Source organism: Molossus molossus, unplaced genomic scaffold (assembly GCF_014108415.1).
Source record: "Molossus molossus isolate mMolMol1 unplaced genomic scaffold, mMolMol1.p scaffold_m16_p_7, whole genome shotgun sequence".
Lineage (NCBI taxonomy): Eukaryota > Metazoa > Chordata > Mammalia > Chiroptera > Molossidae > Molossus > Molossus molossus.
In genome coordinates, this window is record NW_023425401.1 from 1,071,408 (window position 1) to 1,096,160 (window position 24,753).

At 61.7% G+C, this 24,753-nt stretch overlaps 2 protein-coding genes across 2 annotated transcripts in view; both read right to left on the reverse strand.

The window, feature by feature from the left end:
- Nucleotides 1–2: 2 nt before the first annotated feature.
- On the reverse strand, nt 3–9,422 carry LOC118620317 (polycystic kidney disease protein 1-like 1). The gene is made up of 10 exons (XM_036247393.1): nt 9,396–9,422; nt 9,161–9,318; nt 7,854–7,954; nt 7,485–7,677; nt 6,154–6,246; nt 4,603–4,810; nt 2,307–2,413; nt 1,344–1,517; nt 124–243; nt 3–45 (listed from the first exon to the last, which is right to left on the reverse strand). Exons 1-10 carry the CDS (start codon nt 9,420–9,422, stop codon nt 3–5), a joined length of 1,224 nt encoding a protein of 407 aa, XP_036103286.1.
- A 1,388-nt stretch (nt 9,423–10,810) lies between these two features.
- PKD1L1 (polycystin 1 like 1, transient receptor potential channel interacting) overlaps nt 10,811–24,753 on the reverse strand; it is a 31,073-nt gene continuing 17,130 nt past the window's right edge. The window contains exons 12-22 of the mRNA XM_036247394.1: nt 24,222–24,521; nt 23,450–23,506; nt 22,776–22,952; nt 21,687–21,764; nt 19,668–19,810; nt 18,842–18,962; nt 17,246–17,357; nt 14,123–14,318; nt 13,364–13,420; nt 11,778–11,841; nt 10,811–11,037 (exon numbers count right to left, since the gene is read on the reverse strand). Coding sequence (XP_036103287.1) covers nt 10,811–11,037; nt 11,778–11,841; nt 13,364–13,420; nt 14,123–14,318; nt 17,246–17,357; nt 18,842–18,962; nt 19,668–19,810; nt 21,687–21,764; nt 22,776–22,952; nt 23,450–23,506; nt 24,222–24,521 — 1,532 coding nt within the window. The remainder of the gene's footprint in view (nt 11,038–11,777; nt 11,842–13,363; nt 13,421–14,122; nt 14,319–17,245; nt 17,358–18,841; nt 18,963–19,667; nt 19,811–21,686; nt 21,765–22,775; nt 22,953–23,449; nt 23,507–24,221; nt 24,522–24,753) is intronic.

A 24,753-nucleotide genomic window follows, 5' to 3' on the forward strand; every position in this document is an offset into this window, starting at 1 on the left:
TCTCAGGGACGGGCGTGGCTGTGCTGAGGGGCATCCGTGGACTTCCTGAGGGCGAGGACAGGGCTCAGGGAGGGTGTCCTGGGACCCGCTGGGGACAGAAACGCACAGACGGGACACAGGTACCTGGCTGAGCCTGAAGAGCAGCGACAAGAGCTGAGCACCCGGAGAAGCCAGGAGGGTGCACAGGAAGCCCGTCCCGAAGGACCCCAGAGGGACAGCAGCAGGGCCGACACCCGGCGGGAGCTGCGGTGACAACAGCCATGCCACCCAAGTCAGTGCGGCTCAGAAGGCACGGCCACTGGTGCCCACGCGTGCTGCCCACGTGAATACCACATCTGCTCCCCCCAAGCTCTCTGCCTGACCCTCGGGCCCCCATCTCAGGGGTGAAAATGAGAAAGCTCCCAGGAATCCTCTGCTTTTCTCCTGCACAGATTCCTCTGGAGCAAACAAGTGTTTGCCGAGCGCCTGCTTGAAGCCAAGCATCCTGCGAGCAAAGCCGGTTCAAGCCTCGCCACAACCCGAGAAAGAGCCATTGACATCCCCAATGCAGGGAGAGGCAGAGATCGGACAACTGGTTGACCTTGGAAGCGAGGCCCACCTTAGGTTTCGTGACTGTGACCGTGGCCTCAGGGAGTCAGGTCTCGTCCCCTGGTGGACACAGTCGTCCCCTTCCTGCTACTCAATGAGACTTCTCTCCCATCTTTTTACGAATTCTACACACTTGTTCTTTTTAAAAGGGATCTGCCGACCCACCACTGTGACCGTGAGCTCTGAACTCTGGTGCCCTCGGTAGGCACACGGCCAAGCCCACCTGGGAGATGGCTGCACACCCATCCTCAGCTGTAGGGGCTATGGATGGGCTCGCGGTTGCCATAGAAGCAAACGTGCCTCCCTCTCCTCGCCCACAAGGGGTGCTGCAGTTGCCCTCAGGAGAGGCAGGGTCTCTATTCTGACTGTGTGCCCTGACTTGGGCTCCGTCTGTCTCACGGGGACACCGAGAGCAGAGCTGCCCACTGCAAATCCACATCTGCAGGCAGGTGGCCACCAGGACTGCTGTTTCTTCATCGGAGAATTTAGAAAACTCGAACTAACTGCCGACCTTCAGAGAAGTCAGGAGCCCCCCAGGACTCCAGGCGGCTGCCCCGGGGCACCATGCTCTGCGGCGGCTCCCACACGGTGTAGTCAGCAGAGGCAGAGCTGGCTGACCCTCGGGTCCCTGGCCCCCGCCAGGCCCACATCTCCAACAGCCTTGAGCACCCGGACCCTCCCCGGCTGTGACCTTCCTCCAGAGGGTCACCCTGAGGTCTGGCACGTGGGAACCATTTGCAGGAGGGGTGTCGTACCTGCTCGTGTCCTGCAGCCGTGACCAGGGCTGCCAGGCAGGCGTAGGCGCAGAGCAAGGTGAAGGCCACACCGAGGCGCGGCGTGTGCAGGAGGCCCCTGCCCGACGGCCGGCTGTGCACAGAGGCCCACACGTGGAGGTCCTCCAGGAGCTCCGTGAACTTGGAGTACAGAAGCTGAAATGACCGTGAGAGATGCTCTTTGGCACCGGGCACTTAAACCAACAGCAGGGCACCCAGGCTGACCACCAGTGACCAGAGCGGAGACCCGGTTTCGTGCTTCTCCGGCCCAGCCCATCCGCAGCCCCGCAGTCCGCCATGCTCTCAGCCTGCTGGACATGCCCAGCCCCACCATCATGCCACTGGGCCCTGGAGCTCTGGGCCCCTATCCGTGGCTGGGTGCCCTTGGGCACACGGACGTCACCTGCCTTCTGGAAGCCGAGGCCCCGGTGCAGGCAGGCCAGTTCTCGCTCCACACGGCCGTCCCGCCTGCCTGCGGCCAGCCAGCACTCGGCGGGGAAGAACCAGCGTCCGGATCCCGAGGGCAGCTCCCTCACCATCACGTGGCTGACGTACCAGGCAGGAAAAGCCCCTCGGCCATCATGCCACAGGCGGATCTTCCGGAGCCGGCCCAGGGGAGCCGGAGTGCTGAGGACACACAGCGTTTCGTCAGCTATGGGCACAGTGCCCCCCTCGTCCTTCAACAAATAGAGGGACACAGGAGGCCCCTCGGGAACACGAGAGTGTGCATGGTGGGTCTCACAGGTCCCCCAAGTCACAGGACACAGAGGCCCGGCTGCACGAAGCAATGACCCCCGGAGCTCCTCCCAAATCCAGCCACTCTAACCTGAGTTGACTTCAGGTAAACCATGAGGGTACTTTGCCAACCGCGTGAAATCGCGGGCCCGGCTCGACCACCCAGCCTTCACCCACCTGCCTCCCGTGCTGCGGATGGGAGCCCCGTACCTCAGGACGAAGGTGTGTCTGGAATTCCGCTCAAACAGGGGCTTCTCTGGACAGCAGAGCTCTCTGGGCTCGGAAAGTCCTCTTTCACCACACAGAACAATGCAGACCTCCAGACAGAGACACGGGGCTGAGTTCAAGGATGGGACGCGGGACCCTGACCAGCGCCAGTCAGTTAACCCTGTGCCCTCTTCCCAGCACCTCCAGCCTGGAAGCCGAGCCCCACGTCGACCCTGAGGCCCGTCCTGGGACAGACCCTGCAGGATGGGTCAGGAAAGGCCAGATCCAACCTCGATGTCTAGGGCACATGGCTGTCTCCCTGTGGGCCCGTCCTCTTCCCTCCACTCAGGGGACCCTGGGGACGTCGGGGACTGGATGGGCCAGGGGCAGGTGAGGGGCCGCACAGACGCCCGTCCCGTGGCTGTTCTGCTCTGCATCGGTGGCTCCTGTGGCACAGATGTGTGTGATTCTGATGAGTAGATGGGCCGACTTCTCATTCCTGTTCTTTTACATCCTTCCCTGTCATAAAGCTTGTTTCCTTTGAGTGATTTCTATGTTTTTTTCCACTTTCAAGTCCCTAGTCCTCAGGAGTTCATTTTTGGGCATAACGGGAAGTAAAGATTTAATATAAATTTTTCCACAAGGAAAGCCATCGTCCCCAACTATTCCTTTGGTGGCCTGTGCTCCCCACTGGTGTGCACGACCCCCACACGCCGGGTCTAGAGCCTGGAGTCTGCCTGGTGCACCTGTCTGTCCACCTCCAGCCACGTGGCACAGTCTCAGCCCCTCGGGGTCCCTGGTGCCCTCAGGCCCTGCCCCACTCTTCTTTCTCCGCAGTGGGCGTGACGGTCCCCACAACCTTCTGCCAGTCTTGCATTTTCCTCCACATACATTTCAGAATCAGTTTTTCAGGTTCCACAAAATCCTTCCTGGAATTCTGGTTGGATTTCATTGACCAGAACCTCTTTCTGTCTTGGTTTTCCATCTGTGAATGGGAGTATTAACGGAACTCTTTCCAAAGAGTGCTTGGGGCTTGGGGGGGAGGGGGTGGTAAGTGACACAGGAAAGTCCTGACTCCATGGGCTGGCACCACCATCACCACCATCACCAGTGCTGCTGGCCAACGGGGAGAAGCGACGAGGAAGCTCTTCCTCCCGGGATGGATGTGCTGGGCACATCCTGGTGCACACGCAGACTTCTCACGACGGCCACGTGTCTGGTGTGGCTGTGACCAGGGTGCGTGGCCTGTCACGTGTCCTGTGTGGTCCCTGTGCAGGGGCCTCGGGGTCTCCTGAACCGAGACCCAGCGATTCTGCTGAGCGCTCCTATTCATTCTGATGGTCTGACTGTAGACCGCTGGGCTCCCTGGAGACTCGGTGCCTGCCCTCGGCTGAATTCCTCTTTCCTTCCAAACCTCGGGCTCTTGTTTGGTTCTGGTCCTGTTGTCTCACTGGTTTCAGGACCATGAACACGGGTGACGGCAGACACCCTGAGAGGCCGTCAGGTTTCACCTCCAGGCCAGTGTGTGCTCTGGGGAGGCCTTCACGAGGCCAGGACCTCCGTGCCATGAGCCTGTCCGTGGGGTGCCTGTCTGACAGGTCGCCCCGGAGGAGGACGACTGCCCTCCAGCAGGCACCGTGCTCCCTTCTGCTCCGATCTCACCCTGCAGCCGCCCCCCTGCCCCTACCTGGCCCTGCTCGCTCCTACTGTGGGGCCTGGAAGCAGCCCAGGCTTTCCTGAGAAAGAGGGTCAGTTCCAACCACAGGGAGCCACCCTCCCAGGGGGTCCGTGCAAGCTCACACCTCTCAGGGGGCCAGGTGGGACAGGCTCCAGGTTCCCTGTGGCCTCAGCTCCATAGACCCACCCGCCCGTGGCCTCCACCTGCCTGTGGCCCACCTCCCACCCCGTCTCTTCATGCTGCCCCGTCCACCCTCCATGCTGCCCCCCACCAGGAACTCTGGGGAACCACTGTCAGCCCAAACTCCCTGCCAGCCATGTCCCTGCCTGTCCTCAGAGTTGGTGTGGGCCGTCCTCAGGCCTTCTCTCCAGGTCTCCCTCTGGTGGCGGGTGACGGGTTCACACTAACTAGAAGCACAACCCGCTTCTCAGTCTCGGGGTTCCACTCAGAGACCATCAACCGGGCTGGCTGCTTTCTGCCGGGGGTGGGGGTGGGGCAGCCCGGGAAAGATGGGACCAACGGCGACAGGGACAGACAGGCGGCCAAATCTCCAAACCACGCATTCAAACCCTCGCACACGCCCGTCCACGCCCACACGTGTCTCCCAGGGCGCCCGGTCACCTTTGCGGTAAAGCGGGCCGGAGCCCGGAAGCCTGTGTCCACGACAACCGCGTACAGCTGGTGACCGGGCGGGGCGTTTCCTTGCAGAAAAATGTAGCCAGTTTTCTTTTTCTCACGAAGATCTATGCGTTTGCTTTTAGTGACCAAAAGTGCATAAAGAATTGTAAAAACCACAATAACGATACTGGGAAGCAGGTTTTCCGGGTGTCTGTGAATAAAGGGGAGGAATAAAGAGTGAATTAGCCACGAAAATAAACATGTAGTCAGAGACCGACAGATGCCCATGTACAGGGCTAATACATAAACACACACATGCACACACAGGGCTAACGCACAGGTGCACACCCACATGTACACACACACATGGCTAACACGTGAGCACACACACATGCATATGCACACAGGACTAACAGGCACATGCACATACAAGGCTAACACACTAGCACATATGCACAGGGCTAACACACGAGCACACACACACATGCACACAGGGCTAACACACTAGCACATACGCACAGGGCTAACACACAGGCACATACACACATGCACACAGGGCTAACACATAAGCACAGACACACACACATGCTCATACAGGGCTAACACACAGGCACACACACACACACATGCACATACAGGGCTAACACACAGGCACACACACACACATGCACATACAGGGCTAACACACAGGCACACACACATGCACACAGGGCTAACACACAGGCACATGCACACAGGGCTAACACACAGGCACACACCTGCAGGAGGGCGCCCCTAACCCCGGTGATGTCTGAAAGCACAGTAGAACCTGCTGCCCTCTGAGTCCCAGTCCCTGGACGCCTGCTGACCCTCAGTAATGACTAATTACTAACTATCGTGTCCACTTCCTAGCCCACGAAGGCGTCAGCCCTGATGACTGGTTAAGCAGTCAAGGTGGAGTTCCCGGTGACATAAACATGAGGGGGAGACGGGACCCAGCACACCGAGAATGCACACTCTGACCGACGCACACAGGCAGTGACCCCATACAGCCACGGGCGGCCCGGAGCCATGTGTGGGGGACGGACGGATGGACAGATGAGGCAGCCGAGCTCCTGCCACTCCAGCTCACGCTCTGCTTACATTTCAGACCTGAATATACTTGTTCTGTCTACACAAGGCGACAGGTCGAGGTGTTTTACATCCGTCACCTGAATGGGGCACTGCTGAGAACGGGGCTGTGGCAACGAGACAAAGGACCCGTGGGTCAGGCTGTCGTCACTGCTGCCGCCGACCCAGCCAGTCGGTCCTAGTCGCCCACATTCATGCTGCACTCCGGCTAAGATAGGGTGACTCCGTGTGTTCACCCTTCTCCTGGCAGCGAGTGTGAGGACAGACAGATAGACGAGGATAACTGCGTAACAGTGAATGACAATTACCTACTAAGACGTGTGTTCTGAAAGCAAAATGATCACCAGTAACACAGGTCTGAGCATCTGCTAAGTTAAGTGTGGGCAGCCGGAGCGGGTGGTAGGTCAAACAAAGTGCTCCCTGGCTGTGGAAAGGGGGACTCACCCCTGGAACTCGGCAGTGTCCCCCGTCTCAAAGCTGGTGTTCAGGCTTCTTCTTGCGATGGCGAAGGCGGTGAAGGTGGCGAGGCGGCTGTAGCTGGAAGGAAGGCACAGTTAGTCCCTCTGTGTGCCTGGGGCACCTGTGTGGGGCCGGGAAGGTGAGGGGTGACGAGGTCCACCAGTTACAGCTGAGGTTCTGACTCAGTTAAACGTGCTTGGCTAACAAGGTAGAAATGTGGGGTGCAGCCGCTACCCTCACATCTGCGTCTGTGCCCGCGGGTCCCGAGGCCGCCCAGCACTGCTGTCTGTTCTGCGGACCTGGGAGCACATCCCAGAAATCTCCGTGACGACAGGGGACCATAGTGCTGACGTCTCCATGGCGACAGCCCCTCCACAGCCCAGCCTTGGCCCTGAGACTGAAGACTTGACAACCAGTCACACTGTGCACTGTGCCTGTGGTCCTGGCAGTGCAGGTGACCATCACCAATAACTGCTGCCATGGCAACTTCCAGAAGACTGACTTTTCAGAAGTCAGCCTGTCTCTGCTCCCTGTCCTGTGAACAGGCCTGCTGCTGGGATCTGTGCCTGGCAGAGGTGTCGGCAGAGAACGCACGCAATGGAGGACAGATGACGCATTAACACGGAAGCAAATGAATCGCTGCGCACGAAACCCGGAGCCACGACCAGCCTGACAGTGCTCCCAGCGATGGCACCTCAGAGTCGGGAGTGGGACGTGAGAAGCCGGGGTGGCGACGGCACCCACGTGGTGTGACCCAGACCGCTGCCTCCTCACAGGCAGCAGACGCAGTCTCCGCGCCTGAGCTTTAAGAAGGGAAGGATGACTTCCATGCCTAAGAGCTCTTGCTCTCCATTCTGAAGACGATGAAACCACAGCCTCACAGCGCGGTCAGCCTGCGTCTAGATGCCAGAGAGCTCTCCCTGGGTGGCCGCCACGGTAGGTGCAGGCGTCTGGCGCCAGGAATTCACCCTCACAGCCACGCTGGCAGGAGGGGCGCACGGTCACAGGGTGGGAGACATCAGCAGTGCAGGAGCACGGAGTGCCCACCGCAGGCCCAGCACCCACCACCAGCTTGCTGACCGTCCAGTGGACGTGGGCTGCACACAACCCACGCACCCCGGGAGGGCGGTGACAGGGACTTGAACCCCGAGCTGCACCCTGGAGGCTGCTACCCAGCGGGAAGGATGCATAGCGGGAAGGATGCATGCCGGGCACACAGACTGGTTTCACTGGGACGAGTCAGGCCCAGGGCTGGGTGGAACACAGGGAGAACGTGGTCGCTACAGTCTCCTGTCCCCCCAAGTGCCTGTGCTCACCTGCAGCTCACTTTCCCTGCAGAGGCGCCAGGCTGTGGGGAGAAGCTCTCAGACTCCCGCCGCCTCCCATCCCACAGCAGGCAGCGGGCCCCCTGCAGGCGCACGGTGTAGTTCACAGCCTCGGCCAAGTATCTGTTCGGAGGGTCCCTGTCATAGTCCGCATCCAACAGGGACAGGTACCCCAAGGCGGGGCCTGAGAGAGAAAAGGTGAATTAAGAATCACAACCTGAAGTTTGCAAAAAGGCCCAGCCCATTCCCACGGGACAGCAGGGACAGGGACTGGCACAGCAGGGCACCTCGACGCAGACACACGCACAGCAGAGGCTTCTCCTGTGCAGGGAACTGAGGGCGAGCGTCCGGCCCACCGACCTTGCAGCAGAGCGGCTGGGACGAAGACCTGTGCCGTGAGCCCTGGCCAGAAGTGCACCTGCTTCAGCAGGAAGTCAGCAGGAGTCGGCCTCTCGGAGAACCTGGGGACGGGCAGCAAGCCATGGCGTCCAGTCTGCTTTGGGTTTTTCCTCCCAAAGACCCTGCCATACCACGCTGTGCAGAGCCGTTCTCACGACAAGGAGGCAGGCTGCACCCGATCCCCCTACATTGTTCACCAGGAGATGAGGGACACTCACCCTCCCCTTCATTAAAGGACTGACACTAGCCCAGACGTGGGGCTCAGTGGGCAGAGCGTCATCCATGGACTGAGAGGTCCCTGGTCAGGGCACAGGCCCGGTTGCAGCTCGATCCCCAGTGGGGGCGCGCAGGAGGCAGAGGTCCTTCCTCCCTCTCTCCCTCCCTCCCCCTCTCCCTCTCCCTCTCCCTCCTCCTCCCTCCCTCCCCCCTCTCCCTCCCCCCTCTCCCCCTCCCTCCCCCTCTCTCCCTCCCTCCCTCTCCCTCCCTCCCCCTCTCCCCCTCCCTCCCTCTCCCTCCCTCCCTCCCTCCCTGGAAGTGGCAGCCTGAGGACAGCAGCAAGGGCGCAGGGAGAAGCTGCTCAGAGCCTTGTGTGAAGGGCTGAGTCAGAGCCCAGGCCCCTCCACTAACAGGCAGGCTTCAGAGGCTGGACGGCTGAGCTCACCCAGCAGGCGCGAGTGAGCCCAGTGCATGCGGAGCCCACGCAGGGCACGGCGTGGACATCGCCCTGCTGACACACCCCTGGGCAACCCCGGCCTGGACAAGAGTGGCTGAAACCCGTCACATGGGTGGCCCGAGCTGAGAGAAGGGACATGGTCGAGGACACACGGCCCAAGCACCTGGCCCTGCAGACCACCTGCCCTCCTGTGCCTGGCCCAGTGCCCAGCCACTCAGTGTCCCGGGTGCCGCCGTCACATGGGGTGCCCGTCTCAGACACCAGATCACTGGGGGAGACTGCGTTCACCACGCTCCTCAACGGTCACTTGGGACACAGCTTCCATGTCTTTGTTTCCACAAGGAAGATTAAGAGAGCCTGGCCAGGTGTGCCCTGAGAGCGTGGGCGTCCTCAACAGGACAGTGCAATGTCACAACAATGCAGTCCTCGCCCGGCACACCCACAGGCAGAGCCCCTCTCAAGACGGAGCGGACGCCTCTGCCCGGAAGGTGGGCGCTTCCACTGCATTTCCTCACTCAGCCAGCCTTATGCTGCCTCCAAGCAGCTTCGTTCACAAGACGTCTGACCCTTGACCCCGCAGCCCTGCCCCGCGCACCTCACCAGCAGCAGGACCGGGAAAGCTCTCGTGGCCGGCTGGGAAAAGTCCACCCGGATCTGCAGAGACTCTGAGGGCGCCGCAGGGAACCCGGTGAAGCGGTGCACGTTCACTCTGCCCCGGCGCAGCACCCAGGCCGTGCCGCCCCTCCCGGCACCCTGCCAGCACAGGACAGCACGCAGGTGGGCTTTGGAAGTGAAAAGGCACCAAGTCCCTGAGGCTGCACCGTCCTTACTGGGTCATCTTCCTCCCCAAACTCCATGGTCACAGGTGTCCTCAGCCTCTGTCTGTGGAGAGGCCTTCTGCTGGAGCAGTTGGACAGGGACAGGGTGAGCACAGTGCCGACCTGGGGACACAGCACGCCCACTGTGGTGACGCCAGCCAGGCTGCTGCCAACCGTTCACAGGGAACGCAGCGGCTCACTGGTTAGAGCGGCAGGACTCGGGGGTGAGGCTTCATTTGCATCACTCTCATTAAATTCATCATCCTTAGTCTGTGAAAGCATCTTGTTTTTCCCTTTAAATGCTCCTGTAGAAGACACAGCCGAGGGCCCACCGAGCCGCTGGCCGGTGCGTCACTGGAGCACACCTGCCGGGGTCGTGTCGGAGGCCTTCCTGGTGCCGGGGACACGCGGGGCAAACAGTGCGTGTTCTACATTTCCTCCTGTATGCGATCTCCAAAGTCACAACGCCCTGATTGACATAATTTAATTGGCTATATATGGATTCTCCTAATTCGTTCAAATAAAAAGTAGACTGACCCTCTGATGAACATTCAGGTTATCAGAACTGATGCTGTTTTGAATAAATACATAAAACACCTTGTTTGAAGAACTTTTCTTGTTCCCCTGGGGGGACATTCCTGAGTGTGGGGTAGTGGGCCTGGGTCTGCTTCTCAGACCTCAGACACCTGCCCGCTCCACCCCACAGAGGTCAGCCTTTCCACAGCTGCACTCGTCAAGCTGAAAACCCACTCTAACCTCTATTTCTTTATTGCTTGTTCGTTGGAATCATTTTCATGTGCTGCTTAGCCATGTCTATGCTCCTCAAAAGAGGGGGTGCGAATGCTTTCTAAAATTAGCATTTTTCGAACAAAATAATGAGTTTGTCAGTCATATGTACTCTCTTTCGTCAGACATTATTGGGGGCCCAGGGAGCCAGGCCCTCAAGCGAGTCCGGGGCATAGAAAATATAAGAACATGGTGCTCTGGCTAGACCCCCAGCCCTACGACCTGGAATGCAAGCAGATGTGAGCCTGTGTCCATACAACCTCAAAACCCGCACCACCCTCCCGACATCCCCATTGTTACACACCCTCTGATCTGGTCCCTCTTCTGCCCAACCTCCTGGGGGCCCAGCGGCCAGCCCTGCTGGGATGCTCCCTTGGACCCCTCTGGCCTCTGGCCCTGATGGTGGGTCGAAGCAACCCCACAGGAAGTACCGAGGGGCCCATTTCCCGGATACAGGGATCCCGAGGGCTGCTGAGATTTTCTTGCAAGGTAACAGATAGCAGTACGTCTGGGGGCCACTCTCGGGACTGAACACAGGGCACACAGGCGCCACCTGGCCCCTCGCTTCATCACCAGAGCACAGTCGCTGTGCGTGTGAGGTCGCCAGGACGACCAGCTGCCTGCACGTTCGTTGTACCTGGTCAGGAGCGCGGCTCCACGGAGAGGCGCTCCTCTTGAGGAGCAGGAGCTGGCTGACGTAGCAGGAGCTCTGCCTCTCCGGCCCAGCCAGGTCTGCAGGGAGGTGCACCTGGACGGGGCCCAGGCTCTGCGAGGTGCTCCTCGGGGGCCGGTGGAGCTGCGTGTGGGCCTCCGTCCGCCCGGCGCTCACATGGAGCTGGTGCTCCCCGCCGCGCGAGGACAGGCAGCCCTGGAACAGCACGGGGGGTGGACGCTGATGGGTGGGGTCCGTGTCCTGATGAAACCAGGAAGGCGGGAGCAACTGGACAGGCCATCTGGGGGCTTGGGCCTGAGCCGAGACTGTCACAGGGACAGGGAGGCCAAGTGGCAGGGACACAAGCCACTTCGTTTAGGTGCCTCCTTCTGTGACATCATCCACTTGTGACAAATGCTGTGCTTCGGGGATCTGAGCCCAGCCAGGGAGCCTGCGGGCCTGGCGGCCTGAGCACAGGCAGGGGCCAGGGTGCAGCTGCTTCTCAGCGTGGGGACAACCTGTGACTGAACCAGGTCGGGCACCCGCCTACCTTCTCATGTCCCCAACATCACACAGAGCATCAGTTAAATGACCAGCGGGACTGGTAGGAGGGAGGGTGAATGGGACAGAGGAGGCTCGGAAGCCTCTGGAAGGTAGCCAGTCAACCCCTGAAACCCTTCCCTGTGGTTACTGCAGCAGAAACACGTGAAGAGGACAGCTCCTACATCCCACATCCCAGGGCCCCAGGGCCCCCCACCCGGGGACGGGACAGGAGCGGCGTTTCACTATCCCACGCAACATAGGCTCACAGGGAAAATTCACAGAGATCAAACTGCCCCGGCATCGCCCACAGTGCACCCCAGGAACCCACTGCATTCTGGATCTGAGAGCAGTTACTGAGCTGCGCCCTGGGGAGGGCAGGGCAGCGCATCGCCCAGAGAGAGAGGACGACATACCCACAGCGCGTCCGAGATGACCTGAGCACCTTCCTCGAGCAGGTGGCCTGTGAGCTCCAGGACCCTGGACACAAGAAGGACGAGCCCCTGCAGCCCGGCCTCGTCAGCCGTGCAGCCTGAGGGGGGCCGGCCAGGGGCCAGCAGCGAGCGGGCGTGTCTGAGGACGAGACGTGCACTCCGGACGCTCAGCTGCAGGGACACGAGGCAGGGACAGAGCACAGGCTCAGACAGGCACACACACTGCCGCCTCGTCCTCGTCTTGTCTCATCTCAGGGAAGTACCACGATGAGCCCAGGCTCCAGGGGTGGGTCAGAGTCGGGTCCACACAACTTCACAGGTGACCATTCACTCCTGACAGTGTTCCCACCCACAAAATGACCAAAAGAGAATGAATGGTCTCTGCAAAATAATCTCGTTTCAGTGAACTTGGCCGAGGCCAACAACTGTTCTGTTTGGTCCTTCTGCGGGTCGAGGAACGGCTGGCTGTTCCTGGCGATGCTGGTCCACCATCAACTGAGACCAGAGCGGGACGCACGCCCACCCTCCGGAGCTGAGCTCAGCACCTCACCCCCGCACTGATGGGGAGACAATGCTCCCCATCATAAGCCTTCCCTTACTCAGAGCAGAATGACCAGCCTCAGAAGCCCTCTGTGCCTAGAGGCAACTTGCTTTGAACCCACAGCCCCCTCACAACCCTGTCCTGAAGGGCTCCCTTCTAGAACTTTCTCCCCCGCATGGCCATTCTGTCCTCCAGCCACACAGACCCTCTTCCTGCTCCCAAGTGACAGACGGTCACCTGTACCCACAGTGCCCCCTGTGATTCCGTCCTGGCTCTGCCCAGGAAAGCCCACTCTCCCCGTCTGTCTCTGAGCCCCCACTGGGCCGTTTCAAGCGGACACAGAGCAGAGAACAGCATATGGCAGGACATGCCCCTCGGCTGTCCTCTCTGGGGGTCTGCCCCTACTCCCTACTTAGCCACTGGGAGCGTGAACAGCGAGCTCGGGCACACCCTGCCGAGGGCTGTGCTGCTGATGGGTAAGGCTTGTTCTAGACACCCACACGGGGCACGGCGCCCAGCAGAGAGGACACCCACACGGGTGCTGTGCTTGCCCTGGTCCTGCAGACCTGTGACTGTCCTGCTGCCAGGACCCGGCGAGCTGCTGCGCTGAACCCCACTTCCCTGCACCTCAGCAGCTTCTGGTAACCTCGAGGAGAGACACTCTGCTCTCTGACTGCTGACGCGGCTCAAAGACCCTCCCGGCTCCGAACCTTCCCAGCAGCACAGCCGGCCCGGTCTGGACTCGCTAAGACTGCAGGAAACACCCAGGCACGAGGTGACTTGCCACCGAAACAGACTAAGAATCGAAAGAGCGACCTTCTGTCTAAACTAGACCCACTGCGGGTTTTCCAGTGGCCACCTCAGGAAAGGCCCCTCACGATGACGAGGGGCGATGCCATGCAAGCCCCTTCTTAGGAAAAGGCCTGTTTCCAGCCCCCGTCCGGGCTGCTCCGCACACATAGCTCCTTCCCCCAGAGCGGACAGAGGCCGTGGGCGCAGAGGGCAGGGAACTGCACAGGGCACTCACCTTGGGCAGGAAGCGCAGGAGGTCCCTCAGCAAGAGGACGGAGTCGGCCACCTCCTCCTGAGCAGGGGAAAGGGGCAGAGGAGGGTCAGCCGGTCCAGCTAACCATGGCGCGATTCAGCTCGCTGTGCAGGGACGGAGCAGATCCCATGCTTTTGGGCTCAGAGACCACGGGACACCAACAGTGTCTGGAGAGACCTCGGCCCCACGTTCTCCCACGTGGGAGGCAGCCCTGCCCTGGGCCCGCTGGCCAGCTCCCAGCCCCAACAGGAGGTGGCAGCCGGAAGGGAGTGGGGCAGTGGAGGGGAGGCAGCCTTGGCCACAGCGGCCTGGGGCAGGGTGCTCTCGGATGGAGCTGTCCCCTCAGTGGTGGCAGGACGGAGGCGCAGACATGCTGGGGCAAGGACAGCCACACCACAGTTCGCGGCTGCTGCCTGGGCTGCTGCGTGGAACCATAGACCTAACTCGACCACACTGTCGTCCCCGAGGTGAGATCAGGTTGGGTTTACACAGTTTTCCCCTGCAGCAACATGGGCATATCCGCAAGGACGGGGCTGATGTCTGTCTCTCTGACTGAACCAGCCGCTCTGGTCTGGGAGACCCAGGAGCAGCACAGGCCACAGCCACGCGTCTCGCCCATGCACGGGCCGGCCCACCTGCTCTACTGATCATGTCTCCCAAGCACGGCTGCTCGCTGGGGAGCCGGCCGGTCCTAGTCCCTGCAGCACAGACAGATGGCGCCCACACCACTCTGGGCCGTACCTGGTCTTGGGGAGCCAATCTGCACACTGCAGAAATGAACACGTCCTGAATGCGTGGCCACTGGGCACACGAGGGGCTTCCGGCCTCCTCAGCCCAGCGGCTCAGGACCCTGGTGGCCATGGCGACGTAGTGCCTGATCTCGGCATCCCTGCCGGCCAGCTGGAGGGTGGAGAGGGTGTCCAGGCTGGAGCGGTACCTGCAGGAAGCAGAAGCGTGTCCACGATCGCTCCGACATGCTCCAACATGCTCTGACATGCTCCCGGCGTCTCAGTCGCCCCGCCGAGGGTGGTTCGGCGCAGAAACACCTCTTGGCAGGGCAGGAAGAGAACGCCCCGGGGAAGGTGGGTCTGTGGGGGAAACTCTGAAAAGACACAGTGAGCAGCAATAGAAGAGTCCATGAGACGCCTTTGTCAGAACTGAACAGGTACAGAAGCCGAGCAGGACGCAGGCGGATGACGGAGGGTGGGCAGAGCTAGGCAGAGACCACGGCAGCGACAGCGGCTGGGGCCTGAGGACTCCAGTAGGTGGACGTGGTGGGGAGCACCCAGACCAACAAGCAGGGGCACCGGCCCTCCCCGTGGGTGACACCAGGACCAGGCGCGGCTTGTCCCAGGGATGTGAGAGGGATTCGAGTCTGAGTCCCACTGTTGACCCGCACGCCAACAGGCCAAAGGACAGCCCCACGGTCACCTCGGTGGGCTGAGCAAAAGCACTGACAAAACCAACACCGTTGCGTGATGAAAACACCCACAAACTACGGACGCAAGGGAACCTCAGGCCGACACAGGACACCCATGAGGAGCCCACAGCGCACGCCACACAAAGGCAGAGGGCTGAGCACTTCCCTGCCGGAGGAGGGGCGGGAGCCAGACCAGGATCTGCACGTGTGACTTCTGTCCAGTAAGAAATGGAGGTGAGAGTGTGCAGGTCGGAGAGGAAGAAGCAGCACTCTTCGCGGTGAGTGATCTGCACAGAACACCCAGAGCACCCTGCAGGACGCCTCGGCAGGGCCAGCCTGGGAAAGCCAACGGTACCCCGCGAAAACTCCAGGTCCTCACGAACACACATCCGCCCACAGCCGCACCAGAAAGCATAAGATGCTTGTGATGGATTTAACAAGAAGTCCAACGCTTGTGCATAGAAACAATAAAACGCAGCTGGAAGAAAGGGGAGATCTGACCAGGGGAAACCCTGCACGGATCAGAAGACTCGTATTGTGAGGACGGCAACGTCCCCACGGTGACCCACGGACCCAGTGGGATCCCCACCAACACCCCGGCGGCTCGTGCGCAGATATTGACCGAATACTACCCGGGAGATTCAGAATAACCGAGGCGACCTCGAGAAGGAAGGACAGAGTTGGTGGATGGTGCTTCCCCGTGTCAGAGTGACTGCGGAGCCACAGGGCTTTGGGCTGGCGGTGCTGGTACAGAGCGCACGCACAGGCTGATGGGAGAGCGGTGACGGCCCAGAGATGAGACTGACATTGGTGTCAGCTGGTTCTGACAAAGTGACTGGACAGCTCAGGGGGAGGCTCATCTCAGCCTGTGGTGCGGGGATACGGGGCAGCCACATGCAGGACAGCCCGGGGCTGAACCTCAGCACACACACCGGTCGGTCTCCGGGCTCCGTGAGTCGGACCCTGACTGTCCGAGGAGAAAGAAGGATGATCTTCCTGGTCTGGGTCAGGTGACAGTTTCTTAGACACACCAACAGCACAGGCAGGGGAAGAAACAGGTCGGACTTCACGAAACCAACACGTCTGTGCCTCAGGGACACCGCCCGGAAGAAAACACAACCCGGGACTGGGAGCACGTGTGAGAATCACACCCACGAGGGACAGGCACCAGGCACACGGGAGGAACCTGGACAGCGCAGTCACTAGAGGACCGTACTACTGAAGACAGTGTGAGAGCAGACCCCTCAGCCAGGAGATGGAAAGCACAGGGACGATGCAGCACCTTCACCACCGTGCGGGCTGGGGTGCGAGCAGGGACGATGCAGCACCTTCAGCACCGCGCGGGCTGGGGTGCGAGCAGGGACGATGCAGCACCTTCACCACCGCGCGGGCTGGGGTGTGAGCAGGGACGGTGCAGCACCTTCAGCACCGCGCGGGCTGGGGTGTGAGCAGGGACGATGCAGCACCTTCACCACCACGCGGGCTGGGGTGTGAGCAGGGACGGTGCAGCACCTTCAGCACCGCGCGGGCTGGGGTGTGAGCAGGGACGATGCAGCACCTTCACCACCACGCGGGCTGGGGTGTGAGCAGGGACGGTGCAGCACCTTCAGCACCGCGCGGGCTGGGGTGTGAGCAGGGACGATGCAGCACCTTCGCCACCGCGCGGGCTGGGGTGCGAGCAGGGACGGTGCAGCACCTTCGCCACCACGCGGGCTGGGGTGGGAGCAGGGACGGTGCAGCACCTTCGCCACCACGCGGGCTGGGGTGCGAGCAGGGACGATGCAGCACCTTCGCCACCACGCGGGCTGGGGTGCGAGCAGGGACGGTGCAGCACCTTCGCCACCACGCGGGCTGGGGTGCGAGCAGGGACGGTGCAGCACCTTCACCACCACGCGGGCTGGGGTGCGAGCACGGACGGTGCAGCACCTGTGCTAGCTCAGAGGGGCTGGACTGCATGGAAGCGGAGCAGCTGCTCCGTGGTCCGGCAGGGCCTCAAGGTGCTGACACAGCATTGCTGTGAGGCCCACGGCTCCACTCCCGGGAGCCCGGCGAGGGAAAGGGAAGCATGCCCACACCGTGTCCACAGTGGCACTGCTCTTCACGGCCAAGTCCAACTGTGCCATCCACTGACGATGGGTAAACCAGCCGTGGCGCATACATGATGTTGTCAGTCAAGAGGAATGATTCCGGCCACAACAGACACGTAACATGAAGTGCGTTTAGGAAGCGTCACAGAAGGCCACGTGGGCACCACGCCATCCGCATAAAATGTCCAGAGTCAGCATGTCCGGAGACGGGAGTGGGCTCGTGGATTAGATCCAGGACGGGCTGGAGGGAGGAAGTTGGGTGGGGCAGGGACGTGACCGCCACTGAGAACCAGGATTTTGGGGAGTGATGTCAGGGTCTCTGACTAGACTGGCTGGGCACACAGGAGTCTCACTCACACGTCCTCGCCGGGGCAGCGGTCCCCATGGAGACGGGGCAGCACAGTCACGGCCACGGTGCAGGGCTGCGTCCGGGAGCCCTCGCCGTCGGAGATCACAGTGGTCAGCAGGACTAGGCGGGCAGAGGAGGGTCGTGTGTCAGCAGAGCTCCTCGCCCAGCGTGAGCGCCAGGGCCACAGACAGAGACCAGGGACCAGTCTCAGACCTCTGCTGCCTTGCTCTGTGCCTGGCTGGAGATGGACCTGCAGGGTGCTGAGCTGATGGTGCCGCTCCCATCCCTCTGGGGAGACCACACGCCACAGGGGACAGGACAGGACAGGGCAGTGAGTGTGGAGCAGGGAGCGGCAGGCGCCACCGTGTGGAGGCCAGGGAATGACCCTGCCTGCTCCGGAGTAGTCAGGTTACAAAGGTGCGGGGTGCTGAGCCAGGGAGAGGATCGAGGCTCGAGGCTCGGGGCTCGGGGAGCAGGGTCCAGGCTGCACTCCTTGCACCAGCCCTGAGTGGGCGCAGGAACACAGCAGGTGCTGAGGATGGCGAGGGAGCGCCCACTGCTCAGGAGTTCCTGCAGACACGGGGCATGCGGGAGGGGGCTTTACGGGGACTTGGGATCTCCTTTCTGCACAGGGCCCAGGGTTAGTGGTGGGGTCCTGCAGGTGAGGGGAGCCAAGTCCTGCCCCATCATCCTCTGTCTGTCCCGACCTGCAGTCTGCGGACCCTGTGGAGGCGGAGGTCTGGGGAGGGGAAGCCCTGTCTGAGGCAGCCCTGGTCTGACCCAGCTGCTGGGAAGGCGGCAGGCCCACAGCAAGAACGGTGAGCATCCATGCTGAGGTGGTCCGGAGGACAGTGGGGCGTCCAGTCTGCGCGCTCCCAGGCGGCCCTGAAAAGTCCCTCCCTCTCCCAGCCACACTTGTCTCACTGGGCCACCCTGAGGTCACGGCACCCTGCCTGAGCAGAGCTTCTGACTGGGGCCAGGCCAGGCCTCCGCAGGAGAGAGATTCACATAAATCAGGTGGAGGAACCAGCTCAGGCTCGCGGAAATCATCTGAGCAGCCCCATCTAGGATCCTGGGTCAGAGACCCAACCTTGCCTCCCCGTCAGAACCATCTGGAAGCTCATACACACTGTCCCCAGAGAGCCTCATTTAACCACTCTGGGTCCTGCAGGCTGAGATGCTCCCACAGTGGCTGTGTCTCTAACACACTCAGGTGAAGTGGGTCCCGGGGGGGCTCGACCTGGAGGGACCAGGTCAGAGGAGAGGCATCCTCTCAGCGAGAGACCGTGACTCGGCTTCGTCGACACGCCAGGCCCTCCAGGGACCGCTATTTCATCAGTAAGCAAGAGGCAGCTGGGTCTCAGGTACTGAGTTCAGATGCAGGATGCTCCCCAGCATTTTATCATTTACATCATATATCAGATATCAGAATTTATTTACATCACTAATGTCCTTTCTGCACTGAAAAGTAGGCAATCAACCTAAAATTAAAAGCACCAAACTTATCCCGATGAACAAATAAGACTTTCATCTTTTTAGTTCTGGGAAACCAAGGGAAAGGTTTGGAAGCACAGCCTGTGCCCAGATGGCCAATGGTGACTCACCTTGATAACCATCCCCGGGCTCCCCAGCGGGGAGCGCAAAGTAGTGCTGGGCATCTGTCCCACGGTACAGGGTGCGCTCGGAGGCGCTTCCTACCCGGTAACTGAATTCGTAGCGGAAGTCCTGCGATCCGTTCCACAGAGAGAACAAGAGCATGGAGAACCATTTAGTTACACCCCAATAACCACTCCTACCCCATCCTCACTCCACCTAAGGGCTAGTCACAGACAGGCTTGGGGCAGGTGCAACAGTGTCCCTGGTGCACACGCAGGGGATGACCTCCTGCCTCCAGGCCCCATTGTCCACAAAGCCTGAGGACACCACACACAGGTGGGTCTGACTTGGGGTGGTAGCTCTCCTGGCTGGGACCTGTGACGGTCACAGCTGCAGAGCATGGGGCCCCCTGGGGTGAAGGGGGTGAGGCTGCACCTTCCCACTGGGGGACAAGGGGACACAGCAGGTGGGATAGGGCACTGTGGGGACCAGTCTGAGCCTCAGAGCAGGGCCTGTGAACTGGTCTGCAGGGCAGCAGGGTGGAGCTTCCTGGAGTGAAGGGGGTGAGGCAGCACCTCACTTCCCAATAGGGGACACAGCAGGTAGGACGGGGCACTGTGGGGACCAGTCTGGGCCTCAGGGCAGCGGGACAGGACCTCCTGAGGATGCAGGGCGGGTTCTGGGGGAGCAGCAGACAGGACAGGGTACAAGAGCTAGTGGGCTGTTCAGAGCGACAGGCCTAGCACTGGCCCCCAGACACTTTGCACCCCCAGTGCTTCAGAGAGCAGGCCAAGACCTCCCCTTTCAGGACAGACGTGGGGCTGCCGTCCTCACCGGTCTCCCTGACATGCAGAAGATGCTGAAGACGGTGTCTGCCTCCAGGCCCTGGTGGGGCTGCACCTGGCAGGCCATGTCCTGTGGAGCCCGGCTGACAGGCAGGTACAGCTGGGCTTTCCCCAGAAAGCTGTGCCCCAGAGCTGCAGATAAGAGATGGGGCGACGCCAACATTGGAGAATAAGAGCAGACCCTGAAGTTCTTAAGCACAGCCTGTGGGGTTCCAGACCTGTGCCATCGGTGTCCCTGTGAACAGCTAGAACTGGGGTTCCTGGGCCCACCCAGACCTGCGGGGTCAGACACCAAGGGGGTCAGCGATCCGCATCAGCTCCTTCTCCAGGGACCCTGGGTCGGGGGTCAGAATGGCAAGCGGAACCCACACCCGGCAAAGCAAACCTCTCCGGTGCGCGCGGATCCCTATTTGGAAACGCACGAGCATCGCTGGGTTGACCCCACAGCACTGACAGGTTCTGTATTTGGCTCTTATCAGCGCGGTGATACTGTACACATTCTGTGATGCTGCACAGCACTCAAAGTCGGTGCATAAACAAACCTTCTCTAACATGCACAGTATGGTCCCGACAGCTAAACATTATTGTCCGTTGTCCGCTATGGTTAATCACCCTGAACGATTATGCTCATACAAGAACTGGTTTTGCACTTCCATGTCCTTCTGTTGTGGGGAGTTACAGGCATACGTTGTTCAGGACCCGGAGGACGGTGGTCCTCACCCTGCAGCAGGACCCGGAGGACGGTGGTCCTCACCCTGCAGCAGGACCCGGAGGACGGTGGTCCTCACCCTGCAGCAGGACCCGGAGGACGGTGGTCCTCACCCTGCAGCAGGACCCGGAGGACGGTGGTCCTCACCCTGCAGCAGGACCCGGAGGACGGTGGTCCTCACCCTGCAGCAGAACCCGGAGGACGGTGGTCCTCACCCTGCAGCAGGACCTGGAGGACGGTGGTCCTCACCCTGGCAGCAGGCATGTTGCTGAGCTCCCGCCAGGCCTGCTCCACCCGTCCCCACCTCACCACCCCACCCTCACACCAACCCCGGGGATGGCACACTGAGCTCGGGAGAGGCACTTGGGGAAGGGACGGGCACCCCTGAAACAGCCGCAGGGGAGACTGAGTGGCGTGCAGGGAGAGGGGTGCCAGAGCGCCAGGGACAGCGCAGAGGCCGCGAGGGGTAGAGCATGGGCGCTGGGACCATCCTCAGTGTCTTCTGGTTCCGACAGTGGCCCAGATGAGAGCAGGCTTCACGCTCATCCCTGGACACATCTCAGAGACGAAACTTGCCAAAGGGCAAAAGGCATTTGTGGAAAGCCACCCAGGGTCCGGGTCTGAGTGCATCACGGTGACAGGAAGGTGCTGACAGAGGTGTCAACACAGCCAGTGAGGGTCACACCATGTGGCCTGGCTGGGGCCCATGGTCCCCCGGAAGTTGGCCTTGTGTCTCCCACAGGATGAGCCGACAGTGAGCACTGACGCGGCAGTGGAGATGCACGCTGGGCCAAGCTAGTGCAGGACGGGGACACCAACCCCACCCTCTGTGCTGCTCCTCAGAACCGAGCACCCCAGAAAAGAGGGAAAGATCCAGAAACTACCTAAGAGGGGGATATTACCCCAAGTCCTGTAAATGCAGGGGAGCATGGGTCAGGTCAGCACGCGGCACGTTGAACCACAGTGGCCCACACACAACAGAAACCGCATGCTGCAGCTTTGAAATGCACTAAGAGCTGCCGACCAGGCACAGGGAGGGGGAGGGCCCAGGACAAGCACACAGGTGCAGTTACAGCGAAGGTGGCTGCTGCAGGCTTCCAAGGGGAGCACCTGCCTGACCCATGGGAACAGCGACCGTGGGCACAGCGCCTCCTTCCCCAGCTGCTGTCACAGGAAGTGATATGGAGCAGGCAGGTGACGGGCCATGAGGGCGGCCAGGACCCAGGGCCCAGCACGGCTCTTTCAGGGACCACTCTGACTCGAACAGAGCCTCTGGCTCCCTGCAGCAGGTCCACCTACCCACCGCGGCTTGCAGGACGTACGTCTCTCCAGGGCTCAGCGAGTACGGCTTTACTGTCACCGTCTGTCCCGTGATCCCTACAGAAGAGGAGGGTGTCGGGGACACGCGTGTCAGGGCCGCTGAAGGACAGCAGGTCAGACACACCCCTCATGTGGTGCCACCGCAGGCCTGAGCTGGCGGCAAAGCAGGTACCGGTTACTCCTGCCGTCTCTATCCGGAAACCCCACAGTTTGCCCGACACCCCTCTTGTTATGCAGCTCAAAGCTCATCTCCAGCCTCCCCCACCCAACAGGGGCCAAGCAGCTCAACCTGACGGTCAGAAAGGATGTGGCCTCACAGACAGGGCAGTCTGAGGGAGACAGCCCACATGTCTGCCTGCAGGCCGGGAACTGAGATGGGGGCCGTCTGGGGACAAGACCCACACGTCCACCCGCAGGCCGGAAACTGAGACGGGGGCCGTCTGAGGGACACAGCCCACACGTCCGCCCGCAGGCCGGAAACTGAGACGGGGGCCGTCTGGGGACAAGACCCACACGTCCACCCGCAGGCCGGAAACTGAGACGGGGGCCGTCTGGGGACAAGACCCACACGTCCGCCCGCAGGCCGGGAACTGAGACGGGGGCCGTCTGGGGGACACAGCCCACGTATCTGCCTGCAGGCCGGGAACTGAGCTCATGCTCTCAGGCAGCAGCTGGGGGTCTGCAGGGCACTGCCTGTGGGCTGACCACTGACCACCGGGCCTGACCCTCACAAGGCAGAGGCTCACTCAGCTGCCACCTTGCTCCCAGGGCCGCATCTGTGCTGTCTGTGGACGGCGCCCACACCCGGCAGGCACACAGGATGTGTGCACAAAGGGGTCGGCCCGTCCTCTGTGCTGTGTCCGCTCAGCAGCCTCTTCCCCTTGCTCTGCACACGGGGCCTCCTGGAGGCTTGGAGCCTCTGCCACTAGGCCACAGAGGGACATACAACTAGAAAAGGCATCATGATCCCAGTCCTTCTCTCTTCCAAGGAGAAGGTGCGGGAGAAATGCAGGGGCTGGTCAAACCTTCCGAAACAGCAGGGGGCCCAGGACGAGGGGGCGCTCATACCCGATGCGGTGTAGCTGCGGAACACAGCCCTGCTCACGGGGGCCTTGGGCCAGTCGACCAGGAGCGCAGGCCCGGCTGCCCTGGTGGGGAAGAAGGGGCCCAGTAGGTTGTCCCCGTCCCTGTGGCTCTTGTCGGCACCGGCACTTGGTCCTGGCCCTGGACGGTGGAGGCTGGGCCCTGGGAGGACACATCAAGCCAGCGATGTGAAGACTGGTCACTCCTCTCAAAGGGAAGAGCTCAGCGTCAAGCCCAGTGCTGCTTCCAGGCCTCTGGACCCTGCTGTCTGTCTGCACCACACCCAGCAAGATGGCGGCGTCACCACAGCCAGCGGGGTGGGTCTGCTCACTCAGCGCACATGTGCTTGGGCGCGGGCCGGCTGCCATTCTGTTGAAACACAGCGCCCGGCCAAGCGAGCCCTGCATGGGGCCGTCTGGGGAGCGCGCTGGAGGACAAGAGAGCTGTATGCCGCTCCGCTGGGTGCCGGAAGCAGGGGGCCTGCGGTGCAGCAGGTGGACGAGACACAGGGCCACCCAAAGGAGCATAGACTCCCCCACGGCCTCGGGGCGCAGGGAGGGCATGTGGGCCTGGGTTTCAGAGGATGGGGTGGAGGGCGGACCGAAGTGAGGACAGGACATGGGCTGCAGGACGAGGTGGGACCCGCAGAGCTCAGTCACCTGGCCTGCCTCTCGACGGCACCGCTTCCTGGATGTCACTGTAAGAGGCTTCGAAGTCTGTGGAAGGACAGTGAGAGCCTCCGTGTGACTCGGACCCCTGAGCGCACGGGACTGGGGTCCGGAGGGAGCACCGTGTTATCCCGGTCCAACCAGGGCCCAAGCCTTGCTCTGAGGGCACCAAACCCCTCAGAGGCCGTGCTCTGCACATCGCGACATCGGGGGGCAGTCACTGTCCCCCGACCCCCAGGTGGCTGGGGCTCCACGTGGTGAGCTGGGGGACACTGAGGCCCGGGACTGTCCTCCTGGGGACAGGCCTCTCTCTTGTCTCTCAGGAGAAACTGACAGGAGTGTCTGGCTGCCACTCTGTCCCCAGAGCACGTCCCTGCCTGTGTTAGAGGGATTCATGGGGGCCCTCCCGCCAGCAACCCCGAGGCTGGGGCTCCGGGGTGCAGCGAGCTTTGCAGGCACCATCACCTCACTGTGACCCTGAGTGGCAGTCAAACGGCGTCACAGGGAGGGCCGGGGGAGGGGTGCTGGCCAGAGCCTGACCACTGACAGCGAAGGTCCCCAGCTTTTAGGCCCAGACATGTGTTCTGTCCGACCTGAAAACCGACACAGGGAGCCTGGGCCATCAGGAAGGACGGTGAGGAAGGTGCACGCCTGGAGCACAGAGCCCGCCGCCCGCCGCCCCGGGTCAGAGCGGACCTGGCAGGGGAGTGCCCCACAGCAGGGGCAGGGGTCAGGAGAGAGCCGCGTGGATGCCTTCACTTACCCGGGGTGTGAGGTGGACTCCCCAGGGACCCCTCGTCCCCGGGGTCCCCTCTGGGGGCCACCGTGTCACCTGCAGCAGGAACATGGTGTCCTGAGACCATGGTCTCCGTGGAGCCTCTCCCCGTGACTGGAAGGTCAGGCCGGCCCGGGGTCCGTGGCCACGGCTCCCTTGAGGACGGCGCAGGCGGGGCGTGGGGCTCTGCCCTGCGTGGCCTTGGGGACAGTGGGTAGGACTCTGACGACTCCAACAAGGCCTCAAACCCCGAGGCACCCAGCAGCCCCGCGGTCCTACAGAAGGGAACTTAAACACAGTTCACCGCGTTAAAGCCTAGACAAACACACTTGGTCCTCAAGTATCCAGAGCACACACGCGCGTCCTGTCCTAAACAAGCCAATGTCAGCGTGAAGACTGCACTCGGGAGACCAGCGCCCCGGGCAGACGGCTGCCGGGACGAATCCGTCTCCCCGGAGCTTACCTCCCTCAGGGCCGGGCCACCGGGAGGGCCCCGCCAGCACTCTCTGCACCCCCGGCT